Raw genomic sequence first — 17,783 nt, forward strand, 5'->3', positions numbered from 1 at the left:
CAGTTATTAGCCATCAGTAGGCAAAATCCCAGAAGCTGGGAGAATGAGCACTTCACTTCTGAAGGGGGAGTTCTGGGTAGCACACCACTGTATTCACTACAGCCACAATGGCAAGATCAAGATCAGTTTTAGTGGAGTGGTGAGGGTGGAAAGGTATTGTAGTGCTAAAGAACAAAAGGAGATGAGGAGGCTTGAAAACTTGTTCAAACGGCTTAGCTGTGAAGGGGATGAAAGAGAGAAGATAGTAGAAGTTCCTGAGGAGACTGGGAGAGATGAGATCCAGGATATAAGTATGATTTGCCATGGGCTGGAAGAGGTTCATTTCTACCATTGTAATGAAAGAGGAGGAGGAAGAAAGTTCAGGTAAAGATAAGTTTATAACAATAATGAGAGGAAGTTGAGGCAGTTCTTGTTTCTTCTGAGAAAGAGCCAGAAGATTCAACAGCTGAAAGAGGGAGAGTTGGTTGGGTTGGAGATATAAGGTAATTAGAGAGAGTTTTAATAGATTGCAGTGGAAGTGGGAAGAGAGAGCTACCAGAATAGCCAGTGGTTGGTTGGTTAGTTGTTTTTTTTTTTTGGTGACAGAGTTTTGCTCTTGTTGCCCAGGCTGGAGTGCAATGATCTCGGCTCACTGCAACTTTTGTCTCCCAGGTTCAAGCAATTCTCCTGCCTTAGCCTCCCAAGTAGCTGGGATTACAGGTGCCCGCCACCATGCCTGGCTAATTTTTTGTATTTTTATTAGAGATGGGGTTTCACCATGTTGGTCAGGCTGATTTTGAACTCCTGACCTCAGGTGATCCATCTGCCTTGGCCTCCCAAAGTGTTGGGATAATAGGCATGAGCTACCTTGCCCAGCTGCCAATGGGCATTTAGAACCCATTTGAGGTTGATGTTCCTGATTTTCTGGAATTATCATTTTGCCCATTTGTGTCACATTTTTTTTCTGGCAATACTTAATGTAGTAAAATTATAAACATTGTGCTTAGTATCTTACCAATTTTCCTTTTCTTTTTGTACAGCCATCAGATCAAGTCATTACAGTATAGTAACACAGGAGACATGATTCTTGTTGTATCTGGAAGCTCTCAGGCCAAGGTTATTGACAGAGATGGTTTTGAAGTAATGGAATGTATAAAAGGAGACCAGTATATTGTGGACATGGCCAACACCAAGGTAAGCATTAAACAGAATATTTTAATGAATTAAATTAATTCAGCACACATTTATTAACAACTATTTGAGTTATCATGTAATAATTTTCCCCAAAAGTTAGTGTCATAAAACAATAGCAATTTATTCGTTCTCACAATTGTGTAGATTGATTGGGTGGTTCTGCTTCATACAGTATCAGCTGGAGCACTAGGATGGCTGTAAGATACAAAATGGGCCCAGATGGTTTGCAGTCAGTGTCCTGCTCCATGGCATCTCTCTGTGTCTTTGCCTCTTCCTTACTTCTACCCCACCCCTTCCCTTCTTGCTGGCTCTCTGTCTCTCTGTCTTTTTCTCTTGCCACATGTCTAGTTTGGGTCTTTTCACAGTGTGGTAGTCTTAGGTGTATTAGTCTGTTCTCATGCTGCTAATAATGACCTATTTGAGACTGGATAATTTATAAAGGAAAGAGGTTAATTGTTTCACAGTTCTGCATGGCTGGAGAGGCCTCACAATCATGGTGGAAGGCAAGGAGGTGCAAAGTCGTGTCTTACATGGCGGCAGGCAGGAGAGAGCATGTGCAGGGGAACTCCAATTTATAAAACCATCAGATCTCATGAGACTTATTCACTACCATGAGAACAGCATGGGGGAAACTGCCTCCATGATTCAATTATCTCCACCTGGCCCCGCCCTTGACACATGGGAATTGTTACAATTCAAGATGAGATTTGGGTGGGGACACAGCCAAACCATATAATTCTGCCCCGGCCCCTCCCAAATCTCAATGTCCTCACATTTCAAAACCAATCATGCCTTCCCCAAAGTCCCCCAAACTCTTATTTCAGCATTAAATCAAAATTCCATAGTCCAAAGTCTCATCTGAGACAAGGCAAGTCCCTCCCACCCATGAGCCTGTAAAATCAAAAGCAAGTTAGTTACTTTCTAGATACACAGGGATACAGGCATTGGGTAAATACACTTGTTTCAAATGGGAGAAATTGGCCAAAGGGAAAGAGCTACAGGCCCCATGCAAGTCCAAAACCCAGCAGGCAAATCTTAAAGCTCCAAAGTGACCTCCTTTGACTCCATGTGTCACATCCAGGTGATGCAAGAAGTGGGTTCCCAGGGTCTTGGGCAGCTCCACCCCTGTGGCTTTGCAGGGTACAGCCCCCCTTCTGGCTGCATTGAGTGTCTGCAGCTTTTCCAGGCACACAGTGCAAGCTGTCAGTGGATCTACCATTCTGGGGTCTGGAGGATGGTGGCCCTTTTCTCACAGCTCTGCTTGGCAGTACCCCAGTGGGGACTCTGTGTGGGGGTCCCAACCCCATATTTCCCTTTGACACAGCCCTACCAGAGGTTCTCCATGAGGGCCCTGTCCCTGCAGCAAACTTCTGCCTGAATTTCCAGGCATTTTCATACATGTTCTGAAATCTAGGCGGAGGTTCATGAACCTTAATTCTTGACTTCTGTGCATCCACAGGCTTAACACCACCTGGAACCTGAAAGGCTTGGGACTTGCACCCTCTGAAGCCATGGCCTGAGGTGTACCTTGGCCCCTTTTACCTATGGCGGGAGCAGCTGGGATGCAGGGCGCCAAGTTCCTAGGCTGCACACAGCAGGGGGTTCTGGAAACACAAAACCATTTTTTCTTTCTAAGCCTCCAGGCCTGTCATGGGAGGGTCTGCTGTGAGGGTCTCTAACATGCCCTGGAGACGTTTGCCCCATTGTCTTGGTGATTAACATTTGGTTCCTCATTACTTATGCAAATTTCTACAACCCAGTCTCCTCAGAAAATAGATTTTTCTTTTCTGTTGCATCATCAGGCTACAAATTTTCTGAACTTTTATGCTCTGCTTCTTCTCGAATGCATGCTGCTTAGAAATTTCTTCTGTCAGATACCTTAAATCATCTCTCTCAAGTTCAAAATTCCACAGATCTCTAGGGAACTCTAGAAAAAAATTCTTATTTTCACTCTTTCCCGCCTATTTTATGCCCTTTTCTAATACAGGGGCACAATGCCTCCAGTGTCTTTGCATAGTAAGAGTGACTTTACTCCATTTCCCAACAAATTCCTCATCTCCATCTGAGACCACCTCTGCCTGGACCTTATTGTCCATATCACTATTAACATTTTGGTCAAAGCCATTCAACAAGTCTCTAGGAAGTTCCAAACTTTCCCACATTTTCCTATCCTCTTCTGAGCCTTCCAAATTGTTCCAGCCTCTCCCTGTTACCCAGTTCCAAAGTTGCTTCCACATTTTCGGGTATCTTTACAGCAGTACTCCACTCTACTGGTATCAACTTGTATTAGTCTGTTCTCACACTGCAAATAAAGACATACCTGAGACTGGGTAATTTTTAAAGGAAAGAGGTTGAGTTGACTCACACTTCTGCATGGCTGGGGAGGCCTCACAATCATGGTGGAAGGCAAGGAGGTGCAAAAGCATGTCTCACATAGCGGCAGGCAGGAGAGAGCATGTGCAGGGGAACTCCCATTTATAAAACCATCAGATCTCATGAGACTTATTCACTACCACGAGAACAGTATGGGGGGAACCATCCCCATGATTCAGTTATCTGCACCTGGCCCCACCCTTGACACATGGGAATTACAATGCAAGGTGAGATTTGGGTGGGGACACATCCAAACTATATCAGTAGGTTTTGACTTCTTGCTTGATTGCTAGGTTGCATGGAGGACAAACATGGAAATTAATTAAAGGTGAGATTTGGGTGGGGACACGTCCAAACTATATCAGTAGGTTTTGACTTCTTGCTTGATTGCTAGGTTGCATGGAGGACAAACATGGAAATTAATTAAGTACCTTAATATCTGGCTTCAGATCTTAGACAGAATCAGAGGGCCAGCTCAAATTTGCAAGGAGGGGAGGTAGATCCCAACATATTGTGGGTGAATGGCAAAATCAAACAGAAATTATGTGGGATGGGAGATACTGATGCAGGCATCTTTGGAAACATTCTACTTAGCTAATTTTGTGCTAGGCTTTAGGTCAAGAAGGAGAGAGAGAGCTGACATGCTGTGGTACACACTTATAGTCCCAGCTACTTGGAAAGCTGAAGCAGGAGGATTGCTTGATCCCAGGAGTATGAGGTAGTGTGCGATGATTGTGCTTGTGAATAGCCACTAGCCACTGAACTCCAGGTTGGGCAACATTGAGACACCCTGTTTCTTAATTAAAGAAAAAAAAAAAAGAAGGAGAGAAAGTGGTCTCAGTTTTTAATGTAAATATTTTTAATGGGATAATATTTTAAGATTATATTATATATCAGTGAACTATAGGTCAATAATTATATAAAACTTAAGGTACGAAAAACATTTATTTTTGCTGACATATCTGTGAGTTGACTGTTCTTGGCTTGGTGAGGCTGCAAGCTGCAGAAAGAGTCTAGGTATGTTTTCTGTGTGTTCCCCCTTGGATCAGTGGACTACCTGAGGATGTGTTTTTGTCACAGTGATAGAATCACAAGGAAACTCCAGTTCTGGAAGTACATTTTAAGCCATTGCTTCTATCATGTCCACTAACATTCAGTCAGCCAAAGCACATACCTTGTCCATGGCTAACATTGATAGTATAGATAAATATACCTGATCTCTAGCAGGAGGAACTGCATTGTCTTGGGGAAAGGTTGTAGATATAGGGAGGGGTGATGAGTTGGGAACAATAATGTAGTCTGCCACAAACATATTAAAATGTAACTGGATATGGTTGATGCAGAATTTTGAACCTTTGTTTTAATTCTGATTTTTACTCTTTTCCCCCTATCTAGTGCCCTTTTCTAATACAGTAATTCTCATGATTTTTGTCTGAATTGAAATCTTCTGTGAGATTAGATTGTCTACGAAAATAGTCGATTCTCCTTGTTTTCAGCTTTTGTATTTGTGAACTCACCTACTATTTTTTGTAACCCCAAAATCAGTACTCACAGCACTTGCATAGTCATGTGTTTGCATAGAGTGTCAAAGAATTTGAGTTTGAACAGGGTGATATTCTGCCTTCTTTTTCAGCTCTCATACAATAGTCAGGTATCCTTTTTGTGGTCTATTTAATGCCATGCTTTTCCTATTTTTGTACTGTTTGTTGGTTGTTTTGCCATTTAAATTAACCCCCAAGCATAGTGCTGAAGTGCTGCTTAGCATTCACAAGTCCAAGAAGTCTGTGATGTGCCTTACAGAGAAAATACGTGCATTAAATAAACTTCATTCAGGCGTGAGTACTGTAGTGCCATTGGCTGTGAGTTCAGTGTTAATGAATGAACAATATATATTATTTATTCATTCATTTAATTAATTATTATTATTTTTTTTTGAGATAGAATCTCACTTTGTTGCTCAGGCTGGAGTGTAGTGGTGCAGTCTTAGCTCACTGCAACCTCTGCCTCCTGGGTTCAAGCGATTCCCCTGCCTTAGCCTCCCGAAAAGCTAAGACTACAGGCATGCGCCCCCATGCCTGGCTAATTTTTTTTTTTTTTTTTTTGTATTTTTAGTAGAGACAGGGTTTCACCACGTTGGCCAGGCTGGTCTCGAACTCCAGACCTCAAATGATCTGCCCGCCTTGGCTTCCCAAAGCGTTGGGATTACAGGCGTTAGCCACTGTGCCTGGCCAACAATATATGTTAAATAAGCACACATACAACAAAAGTAGGTGTTGGTAAGTTTACAAAAATGTGACCAGTAGCTTGCTGAAACCTAACTTTTTATTTCTTCATGGAACTTTCTAGACCGTAACTACACTGAATAATGAGAATCTGCTGTAATCTTTTTAGGTGCTGTAGATGAGCCATTGGATTAAATTATTACAGTATGTTTCAGACTGCTCTATGTTGAACCCTAGTGAAGTGCCTCTCAAACCCTCATAAGGATCACAATCTCATGTCCTTTACTTTGTTATTGAATGCCCAGTATGTGTTAGCAATTTAAACAAAATTCAAATTTTTTTTTTTTTTTTTTGAGACAGAGTCTCGCTCTGTCACCTAAGCTGGAGAGTGCAGTGGCATGATCTCGGCTCACTACAACCTCTGCCTCCCGGGTTCAAGCGATTCTCCTGCCTCAGCATCCTGAGTAGCTGGGATTACAGGCGCCCGCCACCATGCTGGGCTAATTTTTGTATTTTTAGTAGAGACGGGGTTTCGCCAGGTTGTCCAGGCTGGTCTCGAACTCCTGACCTCATGTGATCCGCCCGCCTTAGCCTCCTAAAGTGCTGGGATTATAGGCGTGAGCCACCATGCCCGGCCTTGACTTTTTAATAATAACCATTCTGACTGGTGTGAGATGGTATGCCATTGTGGTTTTGATTTGCATTTCTCTAATGATCAGTGATATTGAGCTTTTTTTCATATGCTTGTTGGCCGCATGTGTGTCTTCTTTTGAAGTGTCTGTTTATGTTCTTTGCCCACTTTCTAATGAGATTTTTTTTTTCTTGTAAATTTGTTTAAGTTCCTTATCAGTGTTGGACATTAGATCTTTGTCACATGCATTGTTTGCAAAAATTTTCTCCCATTCTGTAGGTTGTCTGTTCACTCTGTTGATAGTTTTTTTTGCTGTGCAGAAGCTTCAAGAAGAAAAGAATCCGATTGGTTCTGTGTCTGTCTCTTTTGGTATTCTCAGACTTATGTAGTCATCCATATAGAAAGATGATTAGGAAAGTAGGACAAGAATAGCAGAAATCTACATAAAAATGTAGGAAATTAAAATTAGTTACCAGCATACAAAAAATTGCTATATGTTATAATTACATACTATAACTCACTCCTCCTTGCCAAATATTCCCTCTCTTTTGACTTCAAAATCGTGGCTTATATGTACTTTCTCCATTTCCCAGATGCAAATATAATTAATTGACTGTTTATTTATCTAGGAAATGTTACTGATATCTTAATTGTAGTCATTGGCTTGAGTGATGGGTTTTGGTAATTCAACTACAATTACTTGAAAGTAGTAGATTTCATAGGATACTGTTATAAAATCTTTTTAATCTCTTTTCTGATTTCAGGAGTAATTAGTAATTGTGGTTTGCTGGAAAATTCAGTGAATAGGGTGTTGAAGCAATTTATTAATAATATATCTAATCTATCATGATAAAATATTATATACTTCATATATAAACAGGCCCTCCTAATTATATTGTTAAATTGTTATATTATTAAATTTGTATCTCTATTTTTTATATCATTTTATATATGTGTATGTATATATAAATATATAAATATACATTATATATATATATATATATATTTTTTTTTTTTTTTTTTTGAGAGGGTGTCTGGTTCTGTCACCAGGCTGGAGTGCAGTGGTGCAATCTCAGCTCACTGCAATCTCCTCCCGGGTTCAGGTGATTCCCCTGCCTCAGCCTCCCGAGTAGCTGGGACTACAGGTGCGTACCACCACGCCCGGCTAATTTTTGTATTTTTAGTAGAGACGGGGTTTCACCATGTTGGCCAGGCTGGTCTTGAACTCCTGACCTCGTGATCTGCCTGCCTAGGCCTCCCAAAGTGCTGGGATTACAGGCGTGAGCCACCGCACCCAGCCCATAGTTGTTATTCTTTTGCCTCCAGTTATAGGACTCCTTTAAACATTTCTTGTAGGCCTGGCCTAGTGGTGATGAATTCCCTGCTTTTGTTTGCCTGAGAAAGACTTTATTTCTCCTTCATTATAACCGCTGAGTGTACTAGTCTTGGGTGGCATTTTTTTTTTTTTTTCCTTTCAGCACTTTGACAATATCATTTCATTCTCTTCTGGCCTATAAGGTTTGTGCTGAGGAATCCACTGTTAAGTCTGATGGGTGTGGTCTTACATGTGACTAGACCTTTTTTTTTGCTGTTATTAGAATTTCCTCTTTGTCTTTGACTTTTGACAATCTGACTATAATGTGCCACTAAAAAGACCTTTTTGGGTTGTATCTATATGGGAATCTCCTACCTTCTTGTATCTGTATGTCTAAGTCTCCTGTTAGACTTGAAAAGTTTTCAACGATTATTTTATTAAATAGGTTTTCTATGTCATTGATCTCTTCACCTCCTGGAACACCCAAAATTCAGATATTTGGTTGCTTTATGGTGTCCCATACATTATGTAGGCTTTCTTTATTCTTTTTTTGTTCTTTACTTTTTTTTTTTTTTTGTCTAACTGGGCTATTTGGAAAGACCTGTCTTCAAGTTCTGAAATTCTTTCTTGTGCTTGATCTAGTCTCTTGTTGAAGCTTACAATTGTATTTTTTAATTTCATTTATTGAATTATTCTAAGATTTTGTTTGTTTTTATAAGTTATCTTTGGTGAATTCTCATTCATATCCTGAATTGTTTTTCTGGTTTCTTTGTATTGTTTATCTGTATTCTCTTGTATATCACTGAGCTTCTTTTAGACTACAATTTCGAATTTTTTTCAGACATTTCATATTTTCTTTTCACTGGAATCTGTTGGTGGAGAATTATTGTGTTCCCTTGGAGGTGTCACTTTTATTTGCTTTTTTGTGTTTCTTGTGTTCTTACATTGTTATCTGTGCAACTCGTGTAACAGTTACTTCTTCCAGTTTTTTGGATTGGCTTTCATAGAGGAATACTTTTTCCTGTAGATGTATCTATGGTGTTGGTTAGGTAGGGCACTTCAGCACTGATTCTGGATGTGTGTAGTAGTGTAGTCTCCATATGACTTCTTTGGCTTTAAACCCTGTCAGTGGTGTCTGTGTTTTCCTCAGAGGCTTAGGTGAATTTGTTAGTGGAGGCTGTGGTGAGGATTTATTAGATGTAGCAATGCCAGGTGGGCCAGTCTTCTGGCCCCAGTGGTGGCAATGGTGGGCTGAATGTCCCTGTTCTTGGGCCCTTGCGCACAGTACATGGGCACTGGTGTTAGTAGGTTCAGACAGGCTGATATTTGGGCCTCCAGGTGGCTTTTTCAGGTGCCAGTAGTGGCAGTGGTGAGTTGAGTGGGTGGGCCAGTCCTTGGGCCCCCGAGCATTGTGCCTGGTGTTGGTGATGGCAGTATAGTGGCAGGGCAACACCTGGGCTTCCAGTTAGCACACACTGATGTTAGTGGTGGCTGTGACAGACTGGGCAGCCTGGTCTTCAGACCTCCAGGTGGTACACATAGCTGGGTGCCAGGTTTGGTGGTGGTGGCAGGCTGAGCAACCTTGTCCTCCAGCCCCTAGGAGGTGTAGATAGATACAAGCAGTGGTAGACTGGGCAGGGTGAACCCCCAGGCCTGTAAATGGCATGCTTAGGCACTGGCAGTAGGTTTTCTGGGCCTGTTATTAGGCCATCTGGTAGTGCACACTCCTGCTTGGAGTGACCAGTGGGGCACAGCAATCCTAGGCTATGTGGTAGGGTGGTGTGGTAGGGCACTTGGTTGGGGTGACATTGTCAGGTCTAGGGTGGTGTGGTAGGGCACTCAGGGGGTGACAGTGTCAGGCATTTTGGGGCTGTCATCAGGTCCCCCTGATGGCCCAAATGGGTATAGGCTGTGGTAGGTGGGATGGGGGCAATTCCTAGGCCTTCAGATGGCGTGCTAGGGTGCGGCAGGCATTCTGGGGCTGTTTGGTCTCTTTATGTGCATGTGCCTGAGGTGACTGATGGTGCAGGGGAATCCACAGGCCCCTGGGCAGTGTGATAGAGAGCCCTGGGGTTGCTGGTGCCAGGCCTTGTGGGCCTGTCCTTAAGGCCTCTGATGTTGTGCACAAATGCAGGCTGTGTTGGGCAGGGCAGGGTGATCCCCATGTCCTGGGTAGTGTCCTTGGGTGGTGGCTGCAGCAGCAGTAGTAGGCAGGGAGAGTCTATCCTCAGGGGATGTGGAAATGAACAGCTCTGCTAAGGGGAAGGCTCAATGACAGAGGTGGTGGGGGTGGTGGTAAGAGAGATTGATGCCAGTGGTAGCCATCCCAGGCAGATACATCTCAGTCTCTGGAGAGCACATGCTTTGTCTCCACTTCCCCTATTCCCTGTGGCATTGGCTGCATTGGCTAGGGTGAGCCTGTCCTCAAGGCACATGTACCACAGTCCTGCTGTTGTGGGTAGCAGGGTTGCTGTCTGTGGTACCTGCCCCAGGCAGGTGATTCTTAGGCTCTGGTCCCTGGCTGCAGCAGCAGGCAGGGAGAGCCTGCCCTCAGAGCATGTGCGGGTGTGCTGGGGCTTTGCTGCTGGGGGTGGGCGGGCAAGGTTACTCTCAGTGGCAGTGACCTGAGGCAGGTGGGTCTGGGCTTTGGCTCCCTTTGTCCTAGAGGCAGCATCCACAGAGCTCTGCATTGTCCTTTCTTCAGTGTACTGGATGCTGTGTGATCTAGAGTGCTGGGGATATTGCTGCTCTGCTGGGTCCAACTGGTGTCATGTGCTACAACCCTCCCAGTGGGTATGAGGGGATGTCATTGGGCCTCCAGGGATGTGGAGATGCAGGTACTGTTTGGCCCCAGAACAGAAAACAGACTGGTGGGGTCTGGGCTCTCAAATTCGTGCCATGCTGCAGGTGCTTGGGTTTCCAGGTGTGCGTGGAACCTATTGTGAGCTTCCTCTTTAGAAGCTTGTTTATACCAGTCTCAGCTTGTCAGGGTTAAGGGACTGTGCTATGGCTAGGATTGCAGGTATCTACAGGGAGAATCTGGATGCTGGGAATCTTTTACTCACCTTTTCCCCACACTGAGGAACCCCTTAGGGCTCCCAGCTGGTCCTGGCTGGGCTCTGTGCCTTGCTTTCTTCTTCAGTGCCTGTCACTTCTCTGCTGAATTCCAGCATTCTCTCTTTGATGCTGTATTTGAAGTGTGATTATCTACTCATTAAGCTTTTCTTTGTAGAGGAGGTGAGTGTTTGGTGCTTCTAGTTAGCCATCTTGAAGTCCCCCATAAGCTTTCTTTTATCAATTCATCTAGAGTTGATATTGTTAAGTGCCTTTCTCCAGGATTGTCTTCAACTCTTTTTCTTTTCAACATGAAAGCAATTCTCTGCCATTTATTTTAAAATTACATGACTAAGGTGGAGAAAGCAGGTTCAGGATACCTCAGAATGCTTGGACATTTTAGTGGGAGATATTTCCATTAGCGGATCTTAGTCATGGAAGTTAGAAGAGTTTTCAAATGTTTTACTTATTTTTGAATAGTACATGTAGTCATTCTGATACCCAGCCATTCCAAAAAATTGGCACTTATTATTTGGAGATGAAATATATTAGTCATGTATTTTTACTGGTGAATACTTTCTCTTAAGAACTTAAAATATTTAATTTTTATTAAAATAACTGTTCTGGGTTTATTTTTGTTTTCTTAAGCAAAAGAAAACTGTTAACTTAAGGTTTTAATAATAGATATAACTAAAAAATTGAATGATTTGAAGTACATTTTATTTCTTTCCATTTTCTAAATATTTACAGAAACTTTCATCTAATAGAAACTTCTTAACATTGGCTTCTGCCCTTTTGACATGTCCCCATCATTTTCGGAGTACTTTCTTACATTTTGGCACAACAAGATGTTCCAGGGTCATCTTGTACTTTCCCTGATTTGATCCTACCTACTTTTCTAGTGATCCATGGCTTCATTCAACAGGGAAGTCAGTTTAGAAATTAAGATTTGGTACTCTGGATATATTCATTGCTGTTGGGTGTCATTGCTTCTAGCCTCAAAAGACAAAGCTAGGAGGGAGATAAACCAATCCAAAAATTAAAATAAGTAAAAAATTATGAGTTCACTTGGATACATCTAATTCTAATCCAACGTTCTAGCCTTTTCCCGTTCCATATTCGTAATTCACTTCTCCAACAGTGAAGAACGTGGCTTTTAACATCACAATTATATTTACTCATTTGTTCAGTGTTACAGTACATGGAAAGTAGTTTCAGAATTGCTACACCCAAAGCTCTTGTTGTAGGGTGAATTCTAAGATGGCTCCTAAGAGTCCCTGCACTTCTCCTTGAATGTAGTTTTGAACTATAAGTATAATGGGCTAGTCACTCCTGTGATTACATTGTGTGACACAATGGACTTTAAGAAAGGAAGATTGCCTTCCATGGATCCAGCCTCATCAGGTGAGCACTTAAAAGCAGTTGGTCTCTTCCTGGCAAATGGTATTCTAAGTGTAGGAGAGACTTGATGTCAGGGAGATTCTCTGCTGCTGGTTTTGAAGATGAAATCAGAACTTGTGAATGATGAATTTGAATATATAGGCAAGGGGATTTCTAAGCAAAATGTTGAAGGTGCTGCCTGGTTTCTTCTTGCTCCTTATAGTAAAATATGAGAAAACCAAGGGAAGTTTTGTTAAAAGGGAACCAAGACTAGATGATTTAGTTAATTTTTAGCCTATCGAGATGACAAAGGATGCTAACATACAGCAATAACTTCTGAAAGCATGGTATGGAGAAAGCCAGGGATGTGGCTGTATAATAACTTCAGAAAGATCAAAAGGTGAGAGTATTCAGTCACATTGGACTCTCCAAGAAATTAAGGGTGTGCCTCACAGATCTTCTTAACCAAACCAGGTGATCTCTAGGAAGCTTAAGAGTATTGCTCCTTAACAAGTTAAACAACAGCTGTAGATAAAGAACAGGTTGTTTTGCAAAGATTTGTGGGTTTGGCTTTCATCATTACTTAATATGTTTGTTTTTTACAGAACTGCATTAATTTTCTATTGCTCTGTAACAAATTACCAAAAACCAGGGACTTAGGACACCCCAATTTATTACTTAACAGCTGTTTAGGTCAGAAGTCTGTCACAATGTGGCTACATTTCTCTGCTGAGGGTCTCACAGACTGAAATCAGGATGTCAGTAAGACTGCACTCTAATAGGTCAGCATTCCTAATGCATTCCTTGCCACGTAGATCCCTCCGTCTTCAGGGTCAGCAAAGGAGAATCTTTCTCATGTTGCATCTAATGGAGATTGCACATAGTGTCTAGAAAGCTAAGAGTAGCCTCAGCTGATAGGCAGCAAGCAAATACGGATCACAGTTCTACAACCACAAGGAACTTGTGCCAGCAACTAGAATAAACTTAGAAGCAGATTATTTCCCAGAACCTCTAGAAAATAGTACGGTCCTACTAACATCCTGATTTCAGTCTGTGAGATCCGGAGCAGAGAATCTAGCTACGTTGTGCCAGACTTCTGACCTACGCAGCTGTTAGGTAATAAATCGGGGGTGTACTAAGTCCCTAGGTTTTTGGTAACTTGTTACAGAGCAATAGAAAACTAATGCATTTCTGTAAAAACCAAACAAGTAATGATGAAAGTCCTTGAGGAGTTGTTAGGGATTGTGATCAAACGAAGAGCAGGAGTTAGCTTTTGGGTAGGAGGAGGGAATACTTTTTTTTTTTTTTTTTGAGATGGAGTCTCACTCTTGCGCAGTGGCATGATCTCTGCTCACTGCAACCTCTGCCTCCTGGGTTCTAGCAATTCTCCTGCCTCAGCCTTCCAAGTAGCTGGGATTACAGGCGCCCACCACCATGCCTGGCTAATTTTTGTATTTTTATTAGAGACGAGGTTTCATCATGTTGGCCAGGCTGGTCTCAAACTCCTGACCTCGAATGATCCACCCGCCTTGGCCTCCCAAAGTGCTGGGATTACAGGTGTGAGCCACTGCGTCCAGCTGGAGTACTTTTGCACTGGGAATGGAAGGGATAAGAATGAGGTCATATGCAGCTATATTTACAAGTGGTAGACTTAGATAGGAAATGAATAATGCCTCCATCTATTAGCAGAGTCATTTCCTAGTTTTGTATTGGGAGATACTGGGATAGGGCCTTCAGTAGAATTGTAAAGACATAGAATAGCTGTTGATGGTTGTGAGAGAAACATGACTGGAAGAATTATGGAAGTATTACGGGCTACAAAATGTAAATTTGTAGAAACAGTCATTCTGCATGTTCATATCCTATTATTGAATCTTATTCAGGAGCCTAGGTATTTGGATGGACTACGGTGACTGTAGGGGGAGAACAGGGGGAGGTTATTTTGGAATAAAAGCACTTCATTGTAGATTCAACAAAAGGACACTCAGGATTATGCTGAGAGAGAGGTTAAAGTTTAAGATATTGAAAATTTAAGAATTCAAAAAACTGCAAGATAGGAGGTTGTGTGGCCAGTAAGTGTAATATCTAGAGCCTAAAACATATTTGGTGATAAATATTTGTGAAATCAGTAAATATTGAGAGTTCAGGATTTTAGAAGCATATTATGACCATTCATGGTAGTGGCAGAATTAGCCATAGTTGGCACTGCTGAAATATCTTGTAACAAGTCATCAGAATTGAGTAGGCCAAGGAAGATTGAATTTGTTTTTGAGGTATTCAGATGGATATTAAAATTACTCAGGAATTAGACTTGGACTTTAGAATCCTTGATTTATGCAAGCAAATGACTAAGAGTGTGTTGGGGTTGGCAAACCATGGCCTTGGGGCAAATCCAGCCACCACCTTGTTTTTGTAAATAAAAGTTTTATTGGAACATAGACACATCCATTAATTTACTATTCCCTGTGGCTCCCTTTGAATTGCAGTGGTAGAGTTGAGTAGTTATAGCAGAGAGCATGTGGCCCACAAAGCCTAAAATGTGATCTGACGCTTTAGAAAAAATGTGTGCAAATTCCTGAATTTAAGCTGTGAGTATTCTCCCCGGCAAAATGTATTCACACAAAATTTTGTTGACCATTTCAGGAGATTTGATAATTCCTGAAAGCTGGTGAATGGACTCTAGTTAAGAAGAACTTTTGGATCTGAGTTCCCAGTATATTCCCTACTATTTTCTGCTGCATTTTGTCTCTTCTTGGGGGTAGGCTTTGTTAGCTCAACATGCCAAAGACATGGGTACTTTTATTTTGTGGGTCATGGAGCCCCAAATCATTTAGTAACTACAGATAGCACTGTTACAAAGGGAGCTGTTTTTATAACTTTTGTCATTGGGGCAGCCACAAGAGTACAGACAGATTATCAGCAATCTCTCTCTCTCTCTATGTGTGTGTGTGTGTGTGTTTTGAGGAAACCACTGTTGGTCATGGATAATTAATGTCCTCTCTGAAAGTATAGCATATTATGAGAAATAAATAGTTGCTTAATTCTTTCTTCTAGGCTATTTCCAGTTAAGGCTGTTAAATAAAGGAAGAGATATTTTTCAGGAGTGCCTATGTTTAGATAAGAGAAGAAGAGAGAAAAAGTAGTTTATTTGATGAAAAAGTGTTTAGTCACTAACTGTTCTTTAATAGGTGTCTCTTTAAAAATTGTTCCACTAATGTTAGCCATGGTACTGAATCTGTTTAGACCCATTTAAGAATCCTTAGTTGAACTTCATTTTGTTATGACTAATTTTGGTCACTGTTTTAACACAAGGGCACTTAACATTCCCATTGCCTTTGTCATGCTCCTGTCTTTACAAATAAGAAACAACATTCAAGTCTTGTAGGTTTTTCTGTTTAACCTACTATTTGTGTTCTTATTCTGGGTACTTAACAGTAAAGGTGACCACATGTCCTTTTATCCTAATGAGAGGTGAAGCCAGCTGGACTTTCTGGGTCGGGTGGGGACTTGGGGAACTTTTCTGTCTAGCTAAAGGATTGTAAACACCAATCAGCGCTCTGTGTCTAACTAAAGGTTTGTAAACGCACCAATCAGCACTCTGTAAAAATGGTCCAATCAGTGCTCTGTAAAATGGACCAATCAGCAGGATGTGGGCAGGGCCAAACAAGGGAATAAAAGCTGGCCACCCCAGCCAGCTGCGGCCACCCGCTAGGGTCCCCTTCCACTTTTGTGGAAGCTTTGTTGTTTCACTCTTCACCATAAATCTTGCTGCTGCGCACTCTGGGTCTGCACTACCTTTATGAGCTGTAACACTCACTGTGAAGGTCTGCGGCTTCACTCCTGAAGTCAGCCAGACCATGAACCCACCGGAAGGAAGAAACTCTAGACGCATCTGAACATCTGAAGGAACAAACTCGGGACACACCATCTTTAAGAACTGTAACACTCACCGCGAGGGTCCATGGCTTCATTTTTGAAGTCAGCGAGACCAAGAACCCACCAGAAGGAACCAATTCTGGACACACTAATGTCTTCTGCAATAGGGGTAGTTTTCTTATATTAAAAAATATCCTTTCTATTCCAAGATGTTTCAACTCTAATCAATAAATATCAGTAAAAGATTTGCTTTCTGGGGTCTGCCTTTAACACCTGCATGGTTTGAGTGAGTTGTTGGGTTGCTGTTTAGACAAAGTACAAGAAGTATGGTTCTAAGGATGGAATTGAGTAGCAGCCATATGTAGAATTCCTGAGTCTGGGAATGAGGAGAGGAAGCTGGTAAACTAGGAACTGACTGGGAGATAAGCAGGCTATGCATTGGATGAAGAGACTAGGCAGAGATGTCAGTGGAGATGGAGCTTAGTTAAGCAGAGGAGGAGAATGAGAGTGTGGTGTAGTGTACAGGATTGGGGAAAACAAGGTAGTTTAGGATCTAAGTCCTCAAAGGCTGGGCATGTCTTGGATTATTGGAATGTTACTTTTATTGCAAATCGTGAACTGTTTTCCTTGCTCAGAGGCAGATATCTAATGGGGCAAAAATCAGACTAGATCCCTGTTAACCGCTGGTCACTAGAAATTATTTTCTTTCTTTTCTTTCACTCCCCTTCCTTCCCTCCCTCCCTCCTTCCCTCCTTTCCACCCTCCCTCCTCCTCCGTCCTCCCTCCCTCCTCCTCCCTCCCTTTTCCCTTCCTCCCTTCCTCCTTTCTTTTTCCCTCCCTCCCTCGCTTTTCCCTTCCCTTTCCTTCCCTTCCCTTCCCTTCCCTCTTCACTTCCCTCTTCCCTTTCCTCTTCCCTTGCCTTCCCTTTTCTTCCCTTCCCTTCCCTTCCCTTCCCTTCCCTTCCCTTCCCTTCCCTCTTCCCTCTTCCCTTCCCATTCCTCTTCCCTTTCCTTTCCTTCCACATGCAATCTGGCCTTCAGCCCAAATTTATCTATACTGAGAAATCGGAGGGAGTACAGTGAGCTATTTCTTTGTCCTGAAGTTGTTTGCCCTCGATAATAGGTGTTTTCTTTTTCTCTTTTTTTTAATTAATTTTTTTTTTCTTAAGCATAGGCTCACAAATTTCTACTTTCAAAAGAGATTAATGGGACCCTTGGAAATCCTTTGGATTTAAATCATTTCATTTTTCAGTACTTTGGTTGCACAGATTTTTTTTTTTTTTTTTTTTTTTTTTAAAGACAGAGGCTCACTCTGTCACCCAGGCTAGAGTGCAGTGGTGCAATCTTGGCTCACTGCAATCTCTGCTTCCTGGGTTCAAGTGATTCTCATGCTTCAGCCTCCCGAGTAGCTGGGATTACAAGCGTGCTCCACTAAACCTAGCTAATTTTTGTATTTTTAGTAGAGGTGGGATTTCGCCATGTTGTCCAGGCTGGTCTTGAACTCCTGGTCTCCAGTGATCTGCCAGTCTCAGCCTCCCAAAGTCCTGGGATTACAGGCGTGAGCCACTGCACCTGGCTGGTTGCACAAAATTGAGATGAATTTTACTTCTCTATTCATGGCACTCTATTCATTTGCTTATGAAAATAATTTCATGGCACTCTGATGGTCAGTTCTCAGCTCTGGTAATACTGTAACTCTCAGTAGCAGTTGACACAGCTGATTACAGTCATTTCCTTGAAACAGATTCTTTACTTGACTT

The 17,783-nt window shown here is 42.1% G+C and overlaps 1 protein-coding gene across 4 annotated transcripts in view; it reads left to right on the plus strand.

Annotated features, from left to right (window-relative positions):
* Window positions 1-17,783, plus strand: part of WDR70 (WD repeat domain 70) — a 365,884-nt gene that overhangs the window by 102,340 nt on the left and 245,761 nt on the right. For all 4 annotated transcript variants that reach the window (XM_054555494.2, XM_054555493.2, XM_002815513.6 and 1 more), the window contains exon 8: window positions 1,020-1,173. In XM_054555494.2, coding sequence (XP_054411469.1) covers window positions 1,020-1,173 — 154 coding nt within the window. The remainder of the gene's footprint in view (window positions 1-1,019; window positions 1,174-17,783) is intronic.

The sequence above is a fragment of the Pongo abelii genome, chromosome 4 (genome assembly GCF_028885655.2).
Source record: "Pongo abelii isolate AG06213 chromosome 4, NHGRI_mPonAbe1-v2.0_pri, whole genome shotgun sequence".
NCBI classification, from domain to species: domain Eukaryota; kingdom Metazoa; phylum Chordata; class Mammalia; order Primates; family Hominidae; genus Pongo; species Pongo abelii.